We start from the raw sequence: 23,795 nt of genomic DNA on the forward strand, positions 1-23,795 counted from the left end.
TTTTGCGAATCCTATCCAGAGGCGTGCTGGCTAGGCCAGCAGCTGTGTCCTTTTTAAAACCGTCAATAGGTATATTATCATCTGCAGTAAAGTCTTTTAAAAGAATATCATTATTAGCCTGAGATAGGTTTGTGCTAAATTTGTTAACATCAGCTGTATTATTAAGAATGGCAAAACAAAATTTAAAATGCTTCTTCAGACTATCTCTTCCTATGGAACAACCCACCTCTGCAGGCATCTTCTGTCGCGTAGGAACTCTGCGCATGGCCACAGTACACAGTAACAGAACCCTGCTGTAAGCTGGGGAGGACCTGTATTTGCAACACACCAGGTGGCTATTCGGCCCATTATGTTCATGCTAGTCAAAAAAGCTTTTTATCCTGCCTCCAAACACTTCTCTAACCCTTGGGGTTGTAGCTCTTTAAGTGCACATCCAAGTATCGAGATGAGGATTTCTGCTTCTACCACCCTTTTGCAGAAGGGAGTTCCAGGTCCCTACCACTGTCTGGGTGGAAACATTATTCCTCATCTCACCTCTAATGTTTCAACCAATTTTTATGTCCCCTTGGTTCATTGACTCTGCTGCTGAGGGAAATGGGTCCTTCCCTTTTATTCTATAGTTATGCCTTTTTTAATAAGATATAAGATAATCTTTATCAGTCACATGTGCATGGAAACACACAGTGAAATACATCTTTTGCGTAGAGTGTTCTGGGGGCAGCCTGCAAATGTCGCCCCGCTTCCAGTGCCAACATAGCATGCCCACAGCTTCCTAACCCATATGTCTTTGGAATGTGGGAGGAAACCAGAGCACCCAGAGGAAACCCACGCAGACACGGGGAGAACGTACAAACTCCTTACAGACAGCAGCTGGAATTGAACCTGGGTCGCTGGTGCTGTAATAGCGTTACGCTAACTGCTACACTACCGTGCCTGCACTAAATAGTTCATAAACCAAAATCAAGTTGTACTGTTTCCTGTCCCAAAGAAAACAACTCTAGCTTGTCCGATGTTTCCTCTTAGCTACTAGTTTCCAATTCCAGCAACATCTTTATAAATCTCCTCTACACGGTCTCCTGTGCATTCACGTTTTCCTGTAATGTCCAACCAGAACCGTAAGTGGTACTCGAGCTGTGGTGTAATCATTGTTCCAGATTACTTCCTTGCTCTTGTATGCTATGATTTGACCTTATCTACTGACCTGCTACCTTTCTAAGAATTTGCGTGCCTACAGTCCAAGGTTCCTCTTCCTCCACACTGCTCAATAGCCTTCCTTTATTGAATATCCTGTGACCTTGTTGCACCTCTCCAGATGCGGTACCTTGCTGTTCATTGAATTAAATTCCATTTGATTTTTTTTCAATCCAACTGTACAGAAACATTTTCCTACAGCCTCCAGTGCTTCTTTTCACTGTTGAGCATGCAGCTAACTTTTGTAATGTCTGTGGGTGATGCCAAGTTTCAGGGTTTTTGGACCTGCACTCTTCCAGACAAGTAGGATGTATTGAATCAAAGTCGATGCTGGACCACATTGCAAGAAGACTGCTTCAGCACTTGATTGATTGCTTATGACGGACTTTTCAGGAGCATTTTAAATCAAGAAAATAATGGGAAAGGGATCTTGGGGAGAGGGGGGTGGATTCCAGGGGCAACAGACCGTCAACTAGGACCCTGCATCCTTCTGCCTCCTCGGAAGCTGCCTGACCTACTGAGTTCCTCCAGCAGCTTGTACTTTTGCTCCAGATCCCAGCATCTGCAGTCTTTTGTGTCTTCACTTTTCGTTGGGAGTAGGGCAAGGCTGGTATTAATTTTCCATCCCTCATTGCCATTGAGGGGGCAGTGGTGACCATTTCTTGAACATTCGCAAATTGTTACGAGTTGATTGGCTAATTAACAGCAGCGAATATAAGGAAGGTAGGTGTAAGTGGAGCGGCCATTTTGGGAATGGCCATTGTGTGAGTGGAGCACTTGAGGCTTTGGCTCAAGAGGCTTCAGCGAGAGGAGGCGGAGGCTAAGGTAAGTCTCTGGTAACTTTCTTTCTTTCTTTCTTTGGTGTTTCCTTCGGTGCCAGGCCAGAGTAGTTAGAATGGCTCCGAGGTCAGTGATGTCTTCCTCTTGTGAGATGTGGGAGTTCTAGGAGACCTCCAGTCTCCCTGATAGCTACATCTGCACGAGATGCACCCAGCTGCAGCTCCTTACAGACCGTGTTAGGGAACTGGATGACCTTCAGCTGCTATGGGAGAACGAGGAGTTCATAGATAAGAGCTACAGGGAGGCAGTCACTCCTAAGCTGCAGGAGGCAGGTAGCTGGGTGACTGTCAGAAGGAAGGAGAATAGGCAGGTACTCCTGTGGCTGTTCCCCTCAATAACCGGTATACCACTTTGGATACTGTTGGGGGGGTGGGTGGCTGCCTACCAGGGGAAAGCCTCAGTGGTCAGGTCTCTGGCACTGAACCTGGTTGTGTGGTGCAGAAGGGAAGGGGGGAGAAGAGGAGAGCGGTAGTGATAGGGGATTCAATAGTAAGGGGCACAGACAGGAGATTCTATGGACGTGTAAGAGACTCCCGGTTGGTATGTTGCCTCCTGGGTTCCAGAGACTGGGACATCTCAGATTAGGTCCACGGCATTCTGAAGTGGGAGGGCAAACAGCCAGAGGTAGTGGTACATATTGGTACCAATGACATAAGTAGGAAAAGAGATGAGGTCCTGAAGAGGGAATATAGAGAGCTAAGTAGAAAGCTGAAAAGCAGGACCTCAAGGGTGGTAATCTCTGGATTGCTGCCTGTGCCACGCGCCAGTGAGGGTAAGAATAGGTTGATTTGGCAGATGAATGCGTGGCTGAGGAGTTGGTGCAGGGGGCAGGGTTTCAGAGTTGTTGATCATTGGGATCTCTTCTGGGGAAGGTACGACCTGTACGAAAGGGACGGGTTACACCTGAACTGGAGGGGGGACCAATATTCTTGTGGGCAGGTTTGCTAGAGCTTTTGGGGAGGGTTTAAACTAGTTTGGCAGGGGGTTGGGAACCTGAGTGATAGGTCAGAGGTTGGAGCATTTACTGTACAACTAGATGCAGAGTGTAGAAAGACTGTGAGGAAGGATAGGCAGTTGAAATTGCAGTCATTTGGATGGGTTGAAGTGTGTCTATTTTAGTGCAAGAAGTACCAGAAACAAGGGTGATGAACTTAAAGCATGAGTCAGTGCATGGAACTACAACATTGTGGCCATTACAGAGACTTGGCTATTGCAAGGGCAGGAACGGCTGCTGGATATTGTGGGGTTTGGATGTTTCAAAAGGGACAGGGACAGAGGTAAAAGAGGTGGGGGAGTGAGTGGCTTTGCTGATCAGGGACACAGCTGTAGAAAGGGAAGATGTCCTGGAGGGATCGTCCACTGAGTCAGTGTGGGTGGAAGTCAGAAACAGGAAGAGAGTGATCACTCTATTGGGAGTATTCTACAGAACCCCGCCCCCCCCCCCCCCCCCCCCCCCCCCCCCCAATAGCAATAGAGACTGAGGAACAGATCGGGAGCCAGATTTTGGAAAGGTGAAAAAATAACAGGGTTGTTATCACATTATCATTTCAACTTCCCTAATATTGATTGGCACCTCCTTAGTGTAAAGGGGATAGATGGGACGGGGTTTGTTCGGTGTGTCCAGGAAGGATTCCTGACACAGTATGTGGACAGGCTGACTAGAGGAGAGGCCATACTGGACCTGGTACGAGGCAATGAGCCTGATCAGGTTTCAGATCTCTCAGTGGGAGTGCATTTTGGAGACGGTGACCATAACTCCTTGACCTTGGAGAAGGATAGGGGCAGGCGATATGGGAAGTATTTAATTGGGGGAGGGGGAATTATGATGCTATTAGGCAGGAAGTTGGGAGTGTAAATTGGCAACAGGTGTTCTTGGGGAAGTGCACAACGGAAATGTGGAGGTTGTTTAGGGAATACTTGCATGGGGTTCTGGATAGGTTTGTCCCACTGAGGCTGGGTAAGGGTGGTAGAGTGAAGGAACCATGGTTGACAAGAGACGTAGAATATCTTGTCAAGAGCAAGAAAGAAGCTTACCTAAGGTTTAGAAAGCAAGGATCAGATAGGGCTCTGGAGAATTACAAGGTAGCCAGGAGGGAGCTTAAGAATGGGTGTAGGAAAGCCAGAAGGGGGCATAAGAAGGGCTTGGTGAGTAGGATTAAGGAAAACCCCAAAGTGTTCTACATGTATGTGAAGAATAGGAGGATGACTAGAGTGAGGGTAGGATTGATCAGGGGTAAGAGAGGAAATGTGCCTGGAGTCAGAAGAGGTAGGAAAGGTCCTGGAGGGTGGCAAATCTTGTTCCTTTGTAGAAGAAAGGGAGTAGGAACAACCCTGCGAATTACAGGCCTGTGAGTCTTACTTCAGTGGTGGGCAAATTACTAGAGAAAATTCTTAGAGACAGGATTTATGAGCATTTGGAGAAGCAGAGGCTGATTAGGGACAGTCAACATGGCTTTGTTAGGGGCAGGTCACGCCTCACGAGCCTGATTGAATTCTTTCAGGATGTGACAAAGCACATTGATGAAGGTAGAGCAGTGGATGTGGTGTACGTGGATTTTAGTAAGTCGTTTGATAAGGTTCCTCATGAAAGGCTCATTCAGAAAGTCAGGAGGCATGGGATCCAGGGAAACTTGGCTGTGTGGATTCGGAATTGGCTCGCCCATAGAAGACAGAGGGTGGTTGTAGATGGAGCGTATTCTGCCTGGAGGTCGGTGACCAGTGGTGTTCCGCAGGGATGTGTTCTGGGACCCCTGCTCTTCGTGTCATCAGCAAACTTACTAACCTACCCTTCCACATCCTCATCCAAGTCATTTATAAAAATCACAAAGGTTGGTGGTGTTGTGGATAGTGTAGAAGGTTGCTGTAGGTTACAACAGGACATTGATAGGATGCAGAGCTGAGCTGAGAAGTGGCAGATGGAGTTGAACCCAGAAAAGTGTGAAGTAATACACTTTGGAAGATCGAATAGGAAGGCAAAATACAAGGTTAATGGCAGGACTCTTAGCAGTGTGGAGGATCAGAGAGATCTTGGGGTCCACGTCCATAGATCCTTCAAGGTTTCTGTGCAGGTTGATAGGGTTGTTAAGAAGGCATATGGTGTGTTGGCCTTCATTAGTCGGGGTATTGAGTTCAAGAGCCACGAGGTAATGTTGCAGTTCTATAAAACTCTGGTTAGACCACACTTGGAGTATTGAGTTCAGTTCTGGTCGCCTCATTATAGGAAGGATGTGGAAGCTTTAGAGAGGGTGCAGAGGAGATTTACCAGGATGCTGCCTGGATTGGAGAGTATGTTTTATGAGGATAGGTTGAGCGAGCTAGGGCTTTTCTCTTTGGAGCGAAGGAGGATTAGAGGTGACTTGATAGAGGTGTACAAGATGATAAGAGGCATAGGTGGAGAATTAGAGACTTTTTCCCCCAGGGTGAAAATGTCTAACACGAGGGGGCATAATTTTAAGGTGATTGGAGGAAGGTATGGGGTGAATGTCAGAGGCAAGTTTTTTTTTAAACAGAATGGCGGATGCATGGAATGCACTGCCGGCAGAGGTTGTGGGGGCAGGTACGTATTCTTGTCACAGGTTCTGCCTAACGCTGAATATTTTTGACATTTTCTGTTCGTACTTTGTATCATGACATAGAGGATCAATGAGGGTGGCACATCTGATGTGGTCCACATGGATTTTTAGCAAGGTGATTGATAAAGTCCCACATGCCAGATTGATCGGGAAAGTAAAAACTATGTGATTCCAGGGAAAGTTGTAAATTGGATTCAATGTTGATTGGAGAAAACAAAGGGTAATTGGTCCAAAGTTGTTTTAGTGTCTGCGAGGCTGAGTGTTATATGCTTGTAGATTAAGAAGTTTGCCAACAAAACAAAATTGACTGTGCTTGATCTTGAGGGATGAAATTGGAGGGTGCAGGAAGACTAACGGACTGCACAGCTGGGCAGAAACGTATGCTTTCACTTATTAGGCTGGCCAAAGAATTCAGAGCAACAGGTTCCTCTGACGTTAAACTGATGTCCTCTGGTATTGGCCATTGCCGCCCTGTAGAAAAGGTGCTGGCTGTCCACTCTATCTATGCCCCTTATAATCTTATACACCTCTATCAAGAGAAACAAAGGACTGTAGATGCTGGAATCTGGATGAAAAACACGATGATGCTGGAGGAACTCAGCAGGCCAGGCAGCATCCATGGAGAAAAGCAGGCAGTCAATGTTTCAGGTCAGGACCCTTCTTCAGGACTGAAGATAGGAAAAGGGGAAGCCCAATATATAGGAGGGAAAAGCAGAGCAGTGATAGGTGGACAAAAGAGGGGAAGTGGTGTGGGCACAAGGTGGTGATTGGTAGATGCAGGTAAGAGATGGTGATAGGCAGGTTCTGGAACTCTGTCCCTCAAGGGTGGTGGGTGCCAGACTCTTCAGCACATTTAAGATGCCTGTGTGAGCCATAACTGGCAGGGCTCTGGCAGCGAACTAGGAAGTGGGGTTACTTTGAATACCTCCTGTTCTTTCAGTCAGGGCCATTAATTTGTATGATTCACACTTAGATTACAGTGTGCCATTTTCATGGTTACTATTACTAAGACAGTTTTTCCTGATAACAATCCTAGGAAACATCTTGAGACTTTTTAAAGTTGCAGTTCTCTCAAAACGCTAGCTTCCAAAAGCAGAAATTTCCAGCCCTAATGTATGATAGAACTGCGAATGATTAACTTTCATTAATTTTGCTTGGTGTAGCGTTGTGCAGTGTGTTACTGATATTAGAAATGCTGTTTTTAAAGCTGCAGAGTTCACTTCCTATTTCATGTGTAATTCCCACAGACCGCACTCTGTGATCATTTCATACTGTCTTTGTGACTCGGCCAAGTTCTCAATTGCCCCATGGCTGAGAAATGACCAATAGTTGTGAAATACAAATGTGTTGTTTGTAAATAGCACTTGATATGCAGAAGTTGCAGTATGTTATAAACAACTTCTGGGGAGAAAGGGAGGGTATGATCACTGTAAATGTGTCTCTACACAAGTGTCTTAATGCGGCTTGGTATCCATTTATCCGGGCAATTTCCTTGAATCCAGTTGTAAATTATTTTTCTTTACACCTATATTACAATGAAAACAACTTTTTAATTGTGGTATGTGTGCGTCTTTCGTGAGGCCAGCATTTATTCCTTCTGGAATCTTCACCACAGAGTGCTGTTGGGTAGAGAGTTCCAGGAATTAGGAACAATGATTATCTTTCCAAATCGTTGAGTATGATGGCATTCCTATGTTCTGCTATTATGCTCTTCCAGGTGATGGGGATTGCTGGTTTAAACACGTTAGAGAAGCCTTGGTGAGTTCCTTCATTGCATCCTGCAGTTGTCACACATGCTGTCACACTGTGTAACTGATGAAGAGAATATTTAGGCTGGAAGACTGAGTGCCAATCAAGTGGGCTGCTTTGGCCTGGATGATGAGCGTCTGGTATTGTTGGAGCTGTGCTCATCCAGGTGATTTTATGAGTATTAATTTACAGTCTTGATTTGTCTTGTAGATGGTTCAAAGGCTTTTGTAAATTGGGAATGGGCCTTTTTTATTGTTTCCAGAATGTGTAGCCTTCAACCTGCTCTTGTTGCTGTTCAGTGGCCATGCTCAACGGGAGGTGGATTGCTATTGTTGGAGATCATTGCCTGGCACTTGCTTGGTCTGAATGTTATTCTGTGTTTTGATGGAGGAAAGGTTACTGAAGATATTAGGGCAGAGGATACTTAATGCTTGGAATAATGTCTTGGAATTGAGATTGTCTTCTAACACCCAGCAAAAAGGAAATTCTCTGTGGTTGTAACTCCAGAATGTTTTTTCCCTGATTCCTATCGACTTCAAGTTGGGACTCTCTTGGATGTGTACTAACTTTACATCAAAGGCGATTGCTTGTGCCTCACCTCAAGAGTTCAGCTTGTTTTTCTGTGATCGAACTGTGATGAGGTCTGGAGGGAGTGGTTCTGATAAAAGGCAAACATGGTTTCACGGAGCTGTTTATTTGCAGATGCGTGCTGTTTGATAGGACTGTCACATCTTCGTTTATTATGATTTGAAAGTAAACTAGGACACTAATTTGTTGGGTTGGATTTATCCTGCTCGGAAGGACCAGACACGTGGACAGCTTTCCACCTTCAGGTTGATGCCAGTGTTGTAACCATTGGAAAACAGTTTGGATGTAAATTGCTTGGTCTCAGGCACATTGGCATATTCTTGATTCATTGAATTGACTGAACCTTTGGGTTCTGTGCTGTGGACATCTTTACAGGAGGTCATAAGGGGTGGGTGTGGAACATTTATTCAACACTTCTGGGTAAAGGTGATGGCAAATGCTTCAGCTATGTTTTTTTTGAACTTGCTGGCTTCCACCATAATTGAGGCTATGCACCTACTGACTTTTCAAATGTCTGTGATCACTGTAACAGGACAGCAGAGCTTTGATCTATTTGTTGTAGGATTGCTTAGTTTTGTCTACAGCATGCTGCTTCTGCTGTTCAGCACCTCATCTTTTGGTATGTCTGGTGCTGATTTTGGTGTATAATTTTACATCTTTTACTGAACCATGTTGATCTCCAGTGTTGATGACGATGGCAGAGTAATAAATATGCTGAACAAGGAAATTCTACAGTGTGATAACCCAGTTTTAAGCTGTAAATCTATTTTGAATCTATCTCATTTTAATGCAATGGTAGTACCACATAATCCAGGCAAGTGTGGCGTGTTGCACTTCAGGAGGTCAAATGTAAGGGGAAAGTATACAGTTAATGGCAGGACCCTTAGCAGCGTTGATGTACAGAGGGACCTCCAAGTCCATACCTCCCTGAAAGTGGCAATGCAAGTGGTGAAGAAGGCATATGGCATGCTTGCCTTCATCGCTAGGGGCATAGAGTATTAGAGTCAGAAAGCCATGCTGCAGTTGTGTAAAACTTTGGTTAGACCACTCTTTGAGTATCGTGTGCAGTTCTGGTTGCCCCACTACAGGAAGGATGTGGAGGGTTTCGAAGAGGGACGCAGAAGAGGTTTACCAGGATGCTGTCTGGATTAGAGGTATTAACTGTGAGAGGCTGGACAAATTTGGGTTGTTTTCTCTGGAGCATCAGAGGCTGAGGGGAGATCTGATAGAAGTTCATAAAATTATGAAAGGCATAGATAGGGTAAACAGTCTGAACTTTTTTCCCGGGGTAGAAATGTCAAATACAAAAGGATAGGGCTTTAACATGAGGGGAAAAGTTTAAAGGGAATGTGCAGGGCAAGTTTTTTTCCCCATATGAGGAAGACGAGGTGGTTGATGCCAATGTTTGACACCTCTCCCAGCTCTGTGACTGTCCTGACATGTTTGTCTATCCTGAAAGTATGAAAGGAATGAGTTACCCAGAGATATTGATGGAGAAGTTTGGCTATTGCTTGAGTAGTGTGTGGGACAGTACTCCCTGTTTTGGGATTTCTGCAGCTGGGTATAAGTGTTTTGGGTGTGCCTTTCTCTGTTCCAGCAGCTGATTTGCCTGATTTTCTTTTCGTAGTGGTTTGATTCAATTGAGTAGTTTACAAGACCATTTGACAGAGCAATTAACAGTCGGGCATGTTTTCATGGGTCTGGTGTCGCATGCCAGATTAGTAAGATTTGCTTTTCTGAAGTACATTAGTGAACCAATTCTTCAAGGCTGTGTCCTAACCCAACAACCTTCAGCTGCAAATTTAATGATCTTCCTTCTACCATAAGGTCAGATGTAAGATGTTTGCTGATTACTTAATGTTCAATTCCATTAACATTTCCTCAGCAAATGAAGCATCTGCCCCTGCATGCAGCAAGATGTAGGCAATATGCAATGTGGCCAGCTAAGTGGCTAGTAATGTTTGTGGCACTAAAGTGGCAGCACTTGGTCCGTAGCTTTCAACTTCATGCTATTCAAGCACTTGTCTAGGTACATCTCGGTGTGTTTCTGATTGCACCCTCCGGGTAGAAAAAATTCATTTCTCCAGATCCTCTTGCTCCTGGCCTTAAACCTATGCCTTCTGGTTTTGGATGTCTCTGCTATGGGGAAAGGTTTCTTGTCATCACCTTATCTATGCCCCTCATATTTCTCCTGTCATGTCCCCTCTCAGCTTCCTCTGCTCCAACGAAAACAAACCTAGTCTATCTGGTCTCTCACAGCTGAAATGTTCCATCCCAGGCGACATCCTGATGAATGTCCTCTGCACCCTCTTCACTGTGATCACATTCTTCCAGCAGTGTAGCAACCAGAACTCTGCACAATAATCCAGCCATGGCCTAATCAAAATGTTATAAAATTTTATTCAGTGGCATTACTTTTGCAAAATCCCCCATTGTCACCATTGAACAAAGACTCAATTGGGCAGCGACTTAAATACTGTGGTCACGAGCAGGTCAGAGGCTGGATATCCTGCAGTAAATGACTCTCCTCCAGTCTCTTTCCATCATCCACAAGGCACAAGTTAGGATGATGAAATTCTCTCTTTGCCTGGATGAATGCAGCTCACACAACACTCAAGAAGCTTGTTGTCATCTAGGACAAAGCATTCTGCTTGACTGGTGCCACATCCACCAACCTAAACATTCTTGCCTTCATCAGTCGGGTTGTTGAGTAAAAAGTCAGGAAATCACGTTGCAGCTCTATAAAACTTTGTTTAGGCTGCATTTGGAGTATTTTGTGCAGTTCTGGTTGCCAGATTATAAGAAAGACGTGGAGGTTTTTTGAGAGAATGCAGAAGCAGTTCACCAGGATGCTGTCTGGACTAGAGAGTATTAGCGATAAGGAGAGGCATAGCTGAGAGGTAGATGGCCTTTTTTCCCAAGGTGGAAATGTCAAATACTAGTGGGGGGGAAGTTTAAAAGAGATTTAAGGTGGGGGGGGGGGAAGAGGAGTTTGAAGGAGATTTACTAGGCAAGTTTTTACACAGAATGATAGGTGCCTGCAGTGAGCTGCCAGGAGAAGTGGTGGAAGCAGATATGATGGCAATGTTTAAGAGGCACTTAGATAGACATATGAACAGGTAGAGGATTCAGGAATATAGATCATGTGTAAGCAGATGGAATTAGTTTAAATTGGCATTATGGTCAGCACAGACATCATGGGCTGAAGGGCCTGTTCCTGTGCTTTCAGAATCAGGTTTATTATCACTGACATGTCATGACATTTGTTGTTTTGCAGCAGCAGTACAGTGCAAAATATAAAAGTTACTATGTTACAAAAATAAATAGTGCAAAAGAGGAATAATGAGGTAATGTTCATGGACCATTCAGAAATCTGATGGCGGAGGGGAAGAAGCTGTTCCTAAAACGTTGTCTGTGGGTCTTCAGGCTCCTGTACTTCCTCCCCGATGGTAGTAATGAGAAGAGGGCATGTCCTGGATGGTGAGGGTCCTTGGTGATGGATGCTGCCTTCTTGAGGCACTGCCTTTTGAAAATGTCTTTGACGGTGGGGAGGGTTGTGCCTATGATGGAGCTGGCTGAGTCTACAACCCTCTGCAGCCTCTTTCAATCCTGCACATTAGAACCTCCAGACCAGGTGGTGATGCAACCAGTCAGGACTGGTGTGTGTTCTCCCAACTTCCCCTTTCTGAAGTCCACAATTAGTTATTTGGTCTTGCTGATTTTGAGTGCAAGGTTGTTGTTGCGACACCAATCAACCAGTCGATCTCTCTCACTCCTGTATGCCCCCTCATCGCCATCTGAGATGCTGCCAATGACAGTGGTGTCATCGGCGCTGTTGTATGTTCCCCTATGCCACCAATGCAGAGTGAGTGCAGTGCAGGCCATCTACAATCACTTGCATGCGCTACCCAACAGCATCTCCCATGTCTTTGACCTCTTCCACTAAGAAGACAAGGGCTTCAGGCACACAGAGAAGAACGTGCAAGTGGTGGTGTTCTGAAGTTGCACAGCATCCTGACTGTTCCTTCGTTGTCACTGGGTCTAACTCCTGGAACTGCCAACAGCAGCAATGTAGGTGAACCTTCACCAGGACAGGAATGGTTCAAGAGTTCAGCTAGCATTTTCACAGTTGGGGATAGTCAATAAACGATGGCCTTGCTGGGGGTACACAGATCCTGAAAAGTGAATCAGATTTTTTTTATAAGAATCCAATTGTTTTGAGATCACTATTTCTGATACCAGTGTTTCAATTCCATTTTTCCTAATTCCTCTGCAGTTCTAGGGACATTTAAACTCTCATCTCCTGACATTAGTCCAGCACTGTTGATTATTGGTCCATTAAAATGACCCTTTATATCCTGCAGAAAACAGGGAACTCTACTTCCACTTACAAAAAAAATCTGTAGGCATAAATGAGTGGCTTGTCAAACTGGTCACCTATTAGCTGCAATGGATTAATAATGCATCCATCTTGGTTAGAAAGTAGTAGTCTCGGGTTCCACTTAAATATTTTGCCAGGTTCAGATGACCCCAGTGTTATGGAGGGGTTGCCTTCCTAGAAAACTGTCTGTATTAGAAAATGTGAAACCCTATTTCCCATTGAGTCCCATGATGTAAGTGGAGATGCATTCCTACAGGAGGTTTTCCTCTCAACAGAAATTATAGCACCGCATCTGCTGGATCATTGCAGGGCCACTTAAGACATTGCCTTGTCAGCTTCCAAAGTAAACCTCTTAAGTGGCCGTAGCTGCGTTTGGAGACGTAAGCAACTGTAGATATGGTAATTTGTAGAAAAGTACAAACTGAAGACTGGAAGGTGATAGGTAGAGACGGGTATGGAGCAGGGGGTGAGGGGGAAGGGCAGGTGGCAGCCTCATGTCTCCTCTTGTCACCTTCCAGCCTTCTGTTTGAATGGAGTCATGCAGTTTTAAATGCATCTCCAATATAGGTAAGATACTTTAATGAGAGAACTCGCAACAAATAACACTGGTTGTTTAGGTTTACAGCTTGCACTTAAACTTGCTCGCTCTGTTTCAGACATGGTGAGGGTAACTAATATGGCAAACTCTTATGGGAGTGGGTGGAAGCTGCTAAAAACAAAATGAACCTACCGCACTGAACAAAACCACCACGCTATCTGCATGCATCAAGAAGTGCGAGTTGAAAAATATAGACAAAATTTGCTGTTTCTTTCGCACTTTGTTTTAATTTATTTAAATTTTCCCCACATAAATTCTGTAAGAGCAAATTTTATTCTGTACCTTAGATTTTTGGGTAATGATTTGTGAGTTCTGTAAGGGTAAATTTCCGTAACCCAAATGGCAGAATGGGGTCATCTGTAATCTGAACAGCCGTCTGCCAGAAGTGCTGCGCTGAAGCAATGGAGTGATGGAGGGCTGTTTATGGGGTGAAAAAGGAAGGTGTCACACACTTTAATTTGAAATTTTAACTTGTATTTTGTATGTGTTGAATGAATTTGGGAGCTGACAATTACTCAAGTTGGGAGGGGCTGAAGGTTGGCCATGGGGCAATTTACTCGGGTGAGTGGTCAGTGGTGAATTTGGTTTTTGAAGGTTGAGTGTAATGAATGGCTTCAGAGAAGTGTCAGTATTTTGAAGTCATTTACAATATCAGAGGGCATGAGGGTCGAGAAGGGAAGTTGTGCTGTCAACCCAAGAGATTCTCTCTTGGAAGATTTCGGCATCATATTGAGGTCTGTAACTTTGGAACTGACCATAGTTCATGTGTTGCGTATACCAGTACTCATGGATGTGCAGTCCCTAAGCTTTAGTCAGAATTTAGGCAATACTGCAGCAGTGAACTGAGAAATGCTCCCCTTCCTTGCCCTCCTTTTGCGACCATAGTTAACCTACAACTTGATGGCTCATATCTGGTGTTAAGATCCTTCACATCCCCTGTTCCTACCCTATCACACTGGCTCTTCATCCTGCCGTCAATTGATTTGTGTTTCACTTGTGTTTCCAGATCTCCCCTTTTGGTCTCACTCCATTTTAGTTCCACTTCCTTCCCCAACCAAATCCCAATATACTCCTATTAATTCTCTGACTCGGAGTGCTCATGCCTTCATTTATTTTTCATTCGAATGGTTTTCTCTCAATTATCATCTTCAACCTTGGAAATAATTAAGTCTTTAATGTGAGTAAGATCCCAGAAATGTTGAGTAGTCTTTGCTGAAACAAGATGCATGTGATTCTGTAACCTAGTCAAATCTTGTTCTGTCACTCCTTTCTAGTTTGTGTTCAAGGAATAGTTTACACAGCACTAACAAAAAAATCAGATTTTTTTTTGTTATGAGCTGCATTACTGTGTCAAGTGACTAGGAACAGTCTGTAACTGCCAGTGAAAGCTTTTCTGATGGCATTCAGGCCGGGCTGAAATCGCTGCCCATGTTTGCGTTACACTCGATGAGTATAGTCTAGTCTGGAGGGACATTTGCTCTCCTTTTGATGTGAAAAGGAAATGAAAAGGTGTTAAACCTCAATTGAAAAAATATTTAGTCTCATTTAAGACGTTTTTTTTCTGGCAAGTGGTCCATGTTTCAAAATGCCTGACCTAATCAAAAGTTGGAGTGCATTCAGTTGTTATTGGCACAGTACAGCTGTCATGAAGGAGTAATTCCTAATATTATTTGGATGATTCCTCTCTTTGTATAGTTTGGGTGATTTACCATGGTTTAAATTACAAGGAGGAAGTCACTTCACTTCTCTTTCCTTGGTGGATGGCCTCGCTTTTTAAGGCTTGTCCCTTCATTGTGTTTTGGTAAATTGGTTTATTATTGTCACATGTACTGAGGTACAGTGAAAAACTTTGTTTTGCATGCTATCCTCATTTCATCACATCATACAAGGAAAAGCAATAACAGAATGCAGAATATGGTGTTACAGTTACAGAGAAGGCGCAGTGCAGGCAGACAATAAGGTGCCAGGCCATGACAAGGCAGACTGTGAGGTCAAGAGTCCATCTTGTTGTACAAGAGGTCCATTCAGTAGTCTTATAACAGCAGGATAGAAGCCATCCTTGAGCCTGGAGGTGTTGTATTACAGTTGAACAAGGTGACTGTTGTTCTTGAAATGATTTTACTCCTACCAAGAAACCAGGATTCTCCATTTTGAATTTTTCATTCAGTGCATTCTCCAGTTTGCATAGCTAATATTAAACCTGCATGGGTACGTAAAGGTGGTGAATGGATGAGTAAGTTTAAGGTAATCCTTTAGTGGAGATGATGTCCTCTGTGCATTTTAACCTTGAGTAAGTACTTGTCAAAGTGTGGTTTTAACTAAATGTTACCTGCTCAGAGCCACGGCAAGGTATTGCTTCACCTTGGCCACTCAGTGCCATTGGCTGGAGCTGTGATACTGGTCCAATCCTAATAACTGATCCTAAATCTTTGGAAATTGTGCTATCTGCATGCACAGTTAATAATGTTCCAAGATCCTGCTTCTATAGACCATACAGACTGAGAGGAATAAAGTTGAGGCAGTGTAGCTGGGCGACCCCCAGCTTTCTCTTTTGATAGATTTTAGATATGGTCAGGAATCAATAATATAGGTTGCAATTCTTGCAGAAATCTTATAGTCAGTACAGCAGAGAAGCAGCCCCTTTGGCACACCAGGTCTAGGCCAACCAACATGCCTATCTATACTAATCCCACCTGCCTGCATTAATTCCATATTCCTCTGTGCCTTGCTCATTCAAATACCTGTCCAGATGCCTCTTAAATCTGCTGATCATTGTAAAAATTGCAACCAGGTTTATGCGCATTGGAGTAGTATTCTAAGTGTTCCAAAATCCAAACTCCCTGCCTCCATATTTTGGCAATCTTCAACTTTTTAAATCGGTGTGCTCTAACATCTAATTTCTTGTCTTTAATCTTTTCGTGCACTTCTCCTAAGCTTGGCAATAAGGAACATCCTTTATTGTTTCAGAGACGTGCATTAGCCTGCATAGTGTACATTGGTGAATTCTTCAAATCGTTCTCAATAACTCAGCTTAAGCTTTGAATGGCTTAATGCAGTATCACTGTTTCTTCCCTCAGGCATCTGAAGAGGCCTCTCTGCGTGCACTGGAGAGTCTTATGACGGAATTTTTCCACAGCTGCACCACAAACGAACGGAAAAGGGAGATTGGTAAGTGCCTGGAGATGCCTATTAACTCCAGCTCCTCACACATTTCTCTGGAGCTCTAATGATATGACAGTTTTACTTGTGTGGGGAGCTATAAGTTTTTTTTTCTCATTTTTATCCCTATCTGCATGTTTTGATTGGTGGTCTTCCCTGTCTGGCAGCTGCCACATCTCTCCTGTCCTTCTGAGGTCTAGAACTCAAATCTGTTGTGATGTTAACAACTGGCTGTTGTGAATAGACCTAATGATCCTCTGTGGGATTAGAATTTCCTCATCTACTCCCCTTGCTGCTTATCACAAGGGCCTAATGAATCCAGTTTCATTGAATAAAGGTTGTTCAAGTACAATAAATAAAAATCTGCTGCTGAAAACGTGGTTTAGTGTGTAGAAAGCTCAGGATGCTGGCCTCATTGCAGAGGGAAGTACAGTTAATGTTTTGGGTCGATAATCTTTCATCAATAATAATAGTAATAAACTGGTCATGGCAGAAAAAGGAGGGCAGGAAAGAACAGAATGAAAGTCTGTAATAAGGTGGGAGATATTAAATAGCTAAAAAAGAGGTAGACCAAGAAATATGGGTTTAACATCATTATCTAAATGTCGTAGTTCAGGTTCTGGTGAAAGATAATTGATTTGAAACATTTCACTCTGTTTGCTCTCTCTATAGATGCTGCTTAACCTGCTAAATATTTCTAGCATTTTCTGTTTTTGCTTCAGATTTTCTACCTGTGCAGCTTTTGGCATTTTAATTACTTTAGAGGAAGCAGGTTCACACATTGGTGCAGCAAGTAGTTCTGTTACCTCACATTTCACGCGACTTGGGTTCAGTCCTGACTTCCACTGCAGCCTGTGTGGAGTTTGCATGTTCTCTTTGTGTCCACATGAGTTTCCTCCCACATCCCAAGGATTGCAGGTTATCCCCAAAGTAAAACATAGAACAATACAGCACAGGAAGAGGCCCTTCAGATCATGATGTTGTGCTGACGTAATGAAGATAATGACACCTAATCCCTTCTGCCTGTGCATGGTCCATATCCCTCCATTGTGTGTAGATTCATGTGCCAATCTAAGAGCCTATTAAATGCCTCTATCGTAGCTACCTCCACCACCACTATCCCTGGCAGTGCATTCCAGGCACCCACCACACCACCACACTGTGGGGGGTGGGGGGGGGGCCTTTCCCACACATCCCCTTGGAACTTTCCCCCTCTCACTTTAAATGCATGCTGTCTAATGTAGGTGAATGCTAGGAGAATCAAGATGGAGTTGACAGGCATGTGAAAGAATAGTTAGCAGGGACATAATTGGGAGAATAGAACTGGCATAATGCTCTGAGAATGGGCACAGACTCGATGGGCTGAATGGCCTTCCAGATCATAATGAAGTATAATATGAAATGGGACTGTGAGAATACTAAACTGTAAGAAGTTCGAATAAATCACTGCTTCAGTTGGAAGGAGTGTTTGGAAACCTTGTGATTCTGGGACGGGGGGAAAGAATTAGACAATGGAGAAGAATCTCGGGTTGAGGGAAAAATAATGCATATTGGAATGTGTTATTTCCTCCACTATTATCTTGGGAGCTGGTGTTGCTGTTCATTAGTGTTCACCCATGTAACCACCCTAGTCTACAAAGACTGCATTCTTGTCTATTAGTTCTGTTTGTTAACTGTATAAAACTTTGGTTAGGCCACATTTGGAGTATTTTGTGCAGTTCTGGTTGCCATATTATTGGAAGGATGTGGAAGCATTAGAGAGGTTGCAGAAGAGGTTCACTGGGATGTTTCTTGGATTGGAGAGTGTTAGCTATAAGGAGAGGTTGGGCAAACTTGGATTGTTTTCTCTGGAGCTTCGGAGGCTAAGGGAAGACCCAGTGGAAGTTTATAAACTAATGAGAGGCATAGATAGGGTAGATAGTCTTTTTCCCAGGGTCCAGATAAAGGGTCTCAACCCAAAACATTGTCTCTCCATTTCCATCCACAGATGCTGCCTGACCTGCTGAGTTCCCCCAGCAGTTGTTTTTTTTTGTTCTATATCCTATGTCTTTTATAATTCAGCATGCTTCGTCTTCATCTCAACTTGTTTCAAGTTCTGTCTTTCTAAGTTTTGTGCACTATTTGCATTTGTCTACCTATTCGACATTTAGTTGGACTCTAAATCTCTGGGTAGGCTGTTGTGATGGAGATGTGTATGCTGTCTTCATCTTGTGTCAAATGCCTGCCTCACTCTGAGTATCCTTTGTCCCACAGAAGAGTTGTTAAATAATTTTGCACAACAGATTGGAGCATGGCAGCACTGTATTTACTTCTTATCCAACACCCGCAATGAGTATGTCATGATGTACAACTTAACGGTGTTCGAGGTGAGTCAAGATGTTAAATAAAACCTGTGGTGATGTGCAATAGTCCAGTGCTCCCTTTGTTTCTGAAAGCAATCTGTTGAAATGTAAGGTCATCAGGTAACCACGTTCTGATTCTGGACCTGATGATCCTACATTTATGTTCTGCACCATACAAAATGGGGCCTCATGATGTTGAGAAAAGAGGGAAAGAGGACGTTCTTTCAGTGGAACATAGTGGTGGGCTGATGTACAATGGTGGTGACTGATGCTGCCTCTGGTGCAGATCGTGACAAATCACTTTGTATAAAATGCCTGATTTATTTTGGTTTGGCAGGGGGATGGGAACCCGAGTGATAGGTCAGAGGTTGGTGCATTTAGTGTACAAGTAGATGCAACATGTAGAAAGACTGAGGAAGGGTAGGCAGTTGAAAGGGCAAAATTGCAATCAGTTGGGCTGAAGTGCATCTACATTAATGCAAGAAGTATCGGGAATAAGGGTGATGAACTTGGAGCGTGAGTAAGTACGTGGAACTACGACATTGTGGCCATGACAGAGACTTGGCTGTCACGAGGGCAGCAATGGTTGCTGGATATTCCAAGGTTTAGATGTTCAAAAGGGACAGGGACGGAGGTAAAAGAGGTGGGGGAGTGGCTTTGCAGATCAGGGACATCATCACAGCTGTAGAAAGGGAGGACGTCCCGGTGGGATCATCTACTGAGTCAGTGTGGATGGAAGTCAGAAACAGGAAGGGAGTGATCACTCTTTTGGGAGATAGCAGGAAAGACAGAGGAGCAGATTGGGAGGCATATTTTGGAAAGGTGCAAAAATAACAGGGTTGTTGACATGGGTGATTTCAACTTCCCTAATATTGATTGGTACCCCCTTGGTGTAAAGGGGATAGATGGGTCAGAGTTTGTTAGGTGTGTCCAGGAAGGATTCCTGACGCAGTATGTGGACAAACCGACTAGAGGAGAGGCCATACTGGACCTGGCAATGAGCCTGATCAGGTTTCAGATCTCTGAGTGGGAGTGCATTTTGGAGATGGTGACCATAACTCCTTGACCTTGGAGAAGGATAGGAGCAGACGGTATGGCAAGTATTTAATTGGGGGAGGGGGAATTATGATGCTATTAGGCAGGAAGTTGGGAGTGTAAATTGGCAACAGGTGTTCTTGGGGAAGTGCACAACAGAAATGTGGAGGTTGTTTAGGGAGTACTTCCATGGGGTTCTGGATAGGTTTGTCCCATTGAGACAGGGTAAGGCAGGCGTAGAATATTTTGTCAAGAGAAAGAAAGAAGCTTGCTTAAGGTTTAGAAAGCAAGGATCAGACAGGGTTTTGGAGAGTTACAAGGTAGCCAGAAGGTAGCTTAAGAATGGATTTAGGAGAGCTAGAAGGGGGCATGAGAAGGCTTGGCGAGTAGGATTAAGGAAAACCCCAAGGCGTTCTACACGTATGTGAAGAATAGGAGGATGACTAGAGTGAGGGTAGGACCGATAAAAGAGGAAATGTGTGCCTGGAGTCGGAATAGGTAGGGGAGGTCCTTAATGAGTACTTTACTTCCGTATTCACCAGTGAGAGAGATCTTGACGTTTGTGAGCATGGCGTACAACAGGCTGATACTCTAGGGCATGTCAACGTGAGGAAAGAGGATGTGCTGGAACTTTTGAAAAACATTAGGATAGATAAATCACCGGGGCCGGATGGGATATATCCAAGGTTATTACGGGAAGCGAGGGAAGAGATTGCTGCACCTTTGGCAATGATCTTTGCGTCCTCACTGGCCACAGGATTAGTGCCAGATGATTGGAGGGTGGCAAATGTTGTTCCTTTGTTCAAGAAAAGGAATAGAAATAACCCTGGGAATTACAGGCCAGTGAGTCTTACTTCAGTGGTGGGCAAATTACTGGTGAAGATTCTTAGAGACAGGATTTATGGGCATTGGAGAAGCATAGGCTGATTAGGGACAGTCAGCATGGCTTTGTGAGGGGCAGGCCGTGCCTCACGAGCCTGATTGAATTCTTTCAGGATGTGACAAAACACATTGATGAAGGTAGAGCAGTGGATGTAGTGTACATGGATTTTAGTAAAGCATTTGATAAGGTTCCTCATGGAAGGCTCATTCAGAAAGTCAGGAGGCTTTCATCCAGGGAAACTTGGCTGTGTGGATTCAGAATTGGCTTGCCCATAGAAGACAGGGTGGTTGTAGATGGAGATCTGCCTGGAGGTCGGTGACCAGTGGTGTTCCATGGGGATGTGTTCTGGGACCCCTGTTCTGTGATTTTTATAAATGACTTGGATGAGGATGTGGAAGGGTGGGTTAGTAACTTTGCAGATGACACGAAGGTTGGTGGTGTTGTGGATAGTGTAGAAGGTTGCTGTAGGTTACAACAGGACATTGATAGGATGCAGAGCTGGGCTGAGAAGTGGCAGATGGAGTTGAACCCAGAAAAGTGTGAAGTGATGCACTTTGGAAGATGGAATTTGAAGGCAGAATACAAGTTTACTGGCAGGACTCTTAGCAGTGCGGAGGAACAGAGGGATCTAGGGGTCCATGTCCATAGATCCTTCAAGGTTTCTGTGCAGGTCGATAGGGTTGTTAAGAAGGCATATGGTGTGTTGGCCTTCATTAGTCGGGGTATTGAGTTCAAGAGCCATGAGATAATGTTGCAGCTCTATAAAACTTTGGTTAGACTACTCTTGGAGTATTGTGTTCAGTTCTGGTTACCTCATTATAGGAAGGATGTGGAAGCTTTAGAGAGGGTGCAGAGGAGATTTACCAGGATGCTGCCTGGATTGGAGGGCATGTCTTATGAGGATAGGTTGAACGAGCTAGGGCTTTTCTTTTCAGAGCGAAGGAGGATGAGAGGTAACTTGATGATAAGAGGCATAGATTGAATGGACAGTCAGAGACTTTTTCCTAGGGCAAAAATTGTTTGCACAAGGAGGCATGATTTTAAGGTGATTGGAGGAAGGAATAGTGGGGTTTTCAGAGTTAATTTTTTTTTCACACAGTGAGTGGTGGGTGTGTGGAACGCACTGCCGGCAGAGGTGGTGGGGGCAGATACATTAGGAACATTTATGAGACTCTTGGATAGGCACATGAATAATAGAAAAATGGAGGGCTATGTGGGAGGGAAGGGATAGATGGATCTTAGAGCAGGGTAAAATGTCAGCACAATATTGTGGGCCGAAGGGCCTGTACTGTGCTGTAATGTTCTATGTACAGGATTACTCTGCATGAAGATGATGTACGAGGTTATTTCTTTAGTTACATCAATACAATGGTGCCTTTAATGCAAGAGAAAAGCATCCTGATCCCTTAAGTGGGTCAGGAGATGAGTGAAATTGCCAATAGTGCTAATGTGTAATGGCAACTTCTGACGTGTGCATCATTTTAATGTTAGGTCATGGGATTTCTGTTGTTTGAACCTGTATTTTGTCTAGGTTAGAGGTTTGTATTAACTTATACTCAAAAATCACTCCGCTCTTTCCCATCCAGAACCTGATTAATAAGATGTGGCTGGGAGTTCCTTCTCAGGACAAAATGGAGATTCGAAGCTGCCTACCCAAGCTTCTGTTGGCACACCACAAGACAATGCCATACTTCATCCGCAACAAGTTATGCAAAGTAATTGTGGATATTGGTCGGCAGGACTGGCCAATGTTTTACCATGACTTTTTCTCCAGCACATTACAGGTAATGTGGACAAGTGAAACATGCTCTTTGGATCTGACGACATCTGTAATTACTAATTTATATTAGCAACAATAATTTTATGTTTTGTGTGCGCGTATACACCTTATTATGAGAAAATGCTTCCTAGTTTCACTTCTGAATGCCACCCCCGCCCCCAGGTGATGCCCCCATATTCTGAATTTTCACACCTGAGGAAATGTTTTTACACTACATTCCATTGAATTGCTGAATTATTTTAAAACCTTAATTACATTGTCTCTCAACCCTTGAAATTCAAGTGACGGAAAGTTAAGTTTATGCAGCTTGTCCTTGTGATTTAACCATAGTACCACTCTGATGAATCTGCCTGAGGATGTTTCCAAAGTCAGTATCTCCCTGAGGTGTGGACGTTCAAAACCGAACATTGGTTTTGGTTTATTATTGTCACTTGTATCGAGGTACAGTGAAACACTTGTCTTGCAAACCAATCATACAGGTCAATTCATTACACAGTGCAGTTACACTGGGTTAGTACAGAGTGCATTGAGGTAGTACAGGTAAAAATAATAACAGTACAGTGTGTCACAGCTACAGAGAGAGTGCAGTGCAGGTAGACAATAAGGTGCGAGATCACAACAAGGTAGCTTGTGAGGTCAGAGTCCATCTCATCATATAAGGGAACCGTTCAATAGCCTTATCACAGTGGGATAGAAGCTGTCCTTAAACCTGGTGGTATGTGCCCTCAGGCTCCTGTATCTTCTACCTGATGGAAGAGGAGAGCAGAGAGAATGTCCTGGGTGGGTGGGGTCTTTGATTATGCTGGCTGCTTCACCAAGACAACGAGAGGTAAAGACAGAGTCCAAAGAGGGGAGGCTGGTGTCCATGATGCCCTGGGCTGTGTCCACAACTCTCTGAAGCTTCTTGTGGTCCTGGGCAGAGCAGTTGCTGAACCAAGCCGTGATGCATCCAGATAGGATGCTTTCTATGGTGCATTGATAAAAGTTAGTGAGTGTCAAAGGGAACATACTGAATATCTTTAGCTTCCTGAGGAAGTTGAGGCGCTGGTGAGCTTCCTTGGCCGTGGCATCTACATGATTTGACCATGACCGGCTATTGGTGATGTTCCCTCCCAGGAACTTGAAGGTCTCAACCCTCTCAACCTCAGCACCGTTGATGTAGACGGGTGCATGTACACCGCCCCCTTTCCTGAAGTCAATGACTAGCTCTTTTGTTTTGTTGACATTGAGGGAAAGGTTGTTTTCATGACACCATGTCACTAAGCTTTCTATCTCCTTCCTGTACCCCGACTCATCGTTATTTGAGATACGGCCTACAACGGTGGTATCATCTGCAAACTTGTAGATGGAGTTAGAGCAGACTCTGGCCACACAGTCATGAGTATATGGGGAGTAGAGTAGAGGGCTGAGGACGCAGCCTTGTGGGGCACCAGTGTTGAGAATAATCGTGCTGGAGGTATTGCTGCCTATCCTCACTGATTGCTGTTTGTTGGTCAGAAAGTCAAGGATCCAGTTACAGAGGGAGGTGTTGAGTCCTAGGTCTCGGAGTTTGGTGACGAGTTTGCTTGGAATTATAGTATTGAAGGCAGAGCTGTAGTCAATAAACAATAGTCTAACGTAGGTGTCTTTACTGTCCAGATGCTCCAGAGATGAGTGTAGGGCCAGGGAGATGGTGTC

General features: G+C 44.2%; 1 protein-coding gene across 4 annotated transcripts in view; it reads left to right on the forward strand.

The window, feature by feature from the left end:
- The window catches only part of xpo6 (exportin 6), a 129,235-nt gene that overhangs the window by 32,983 nt on the left and 72,457 nt on the right, over positions 1 to 23,795 (forward strand). For all 4 annotated transcript variants that reach the window (XM_052020742.1, XM_052020746.1, XM_052020743.1 and 1 more), the window contains exons 2-4: positions 15,997 to 16,087; positions 18,332 to 18,444; positions 21,925 to 22,122. In XM_052020742.1, the coding sequence (XP_051876702.1) occupies positions 15,997 to 16,087; positions 18,332 to 18,444; positions 21,925 to 22,122 (402 nt within the window). The remainder of the gene's footprint in view (positions 1 to 15,996; positions 16,088 to 18,331; positions 18,445 to 21,924; positions 22,123 to 23,795) is intronic.

This window comes from Pristis pectinata, chromosome 8, assembly GCF_009764475.1.
Source record: "Pristis pectinata isolate sPriPec2 chromosome 8, sPriPec2.1.pri, whole genome shotgun sequence".
Taxonomy (NCBI): Eukaryota; Metazoa; Chordata; class Chondrichthyes; order Rhinopristiformes; family Pristidae; genus Pristis; species Pristis pectinata.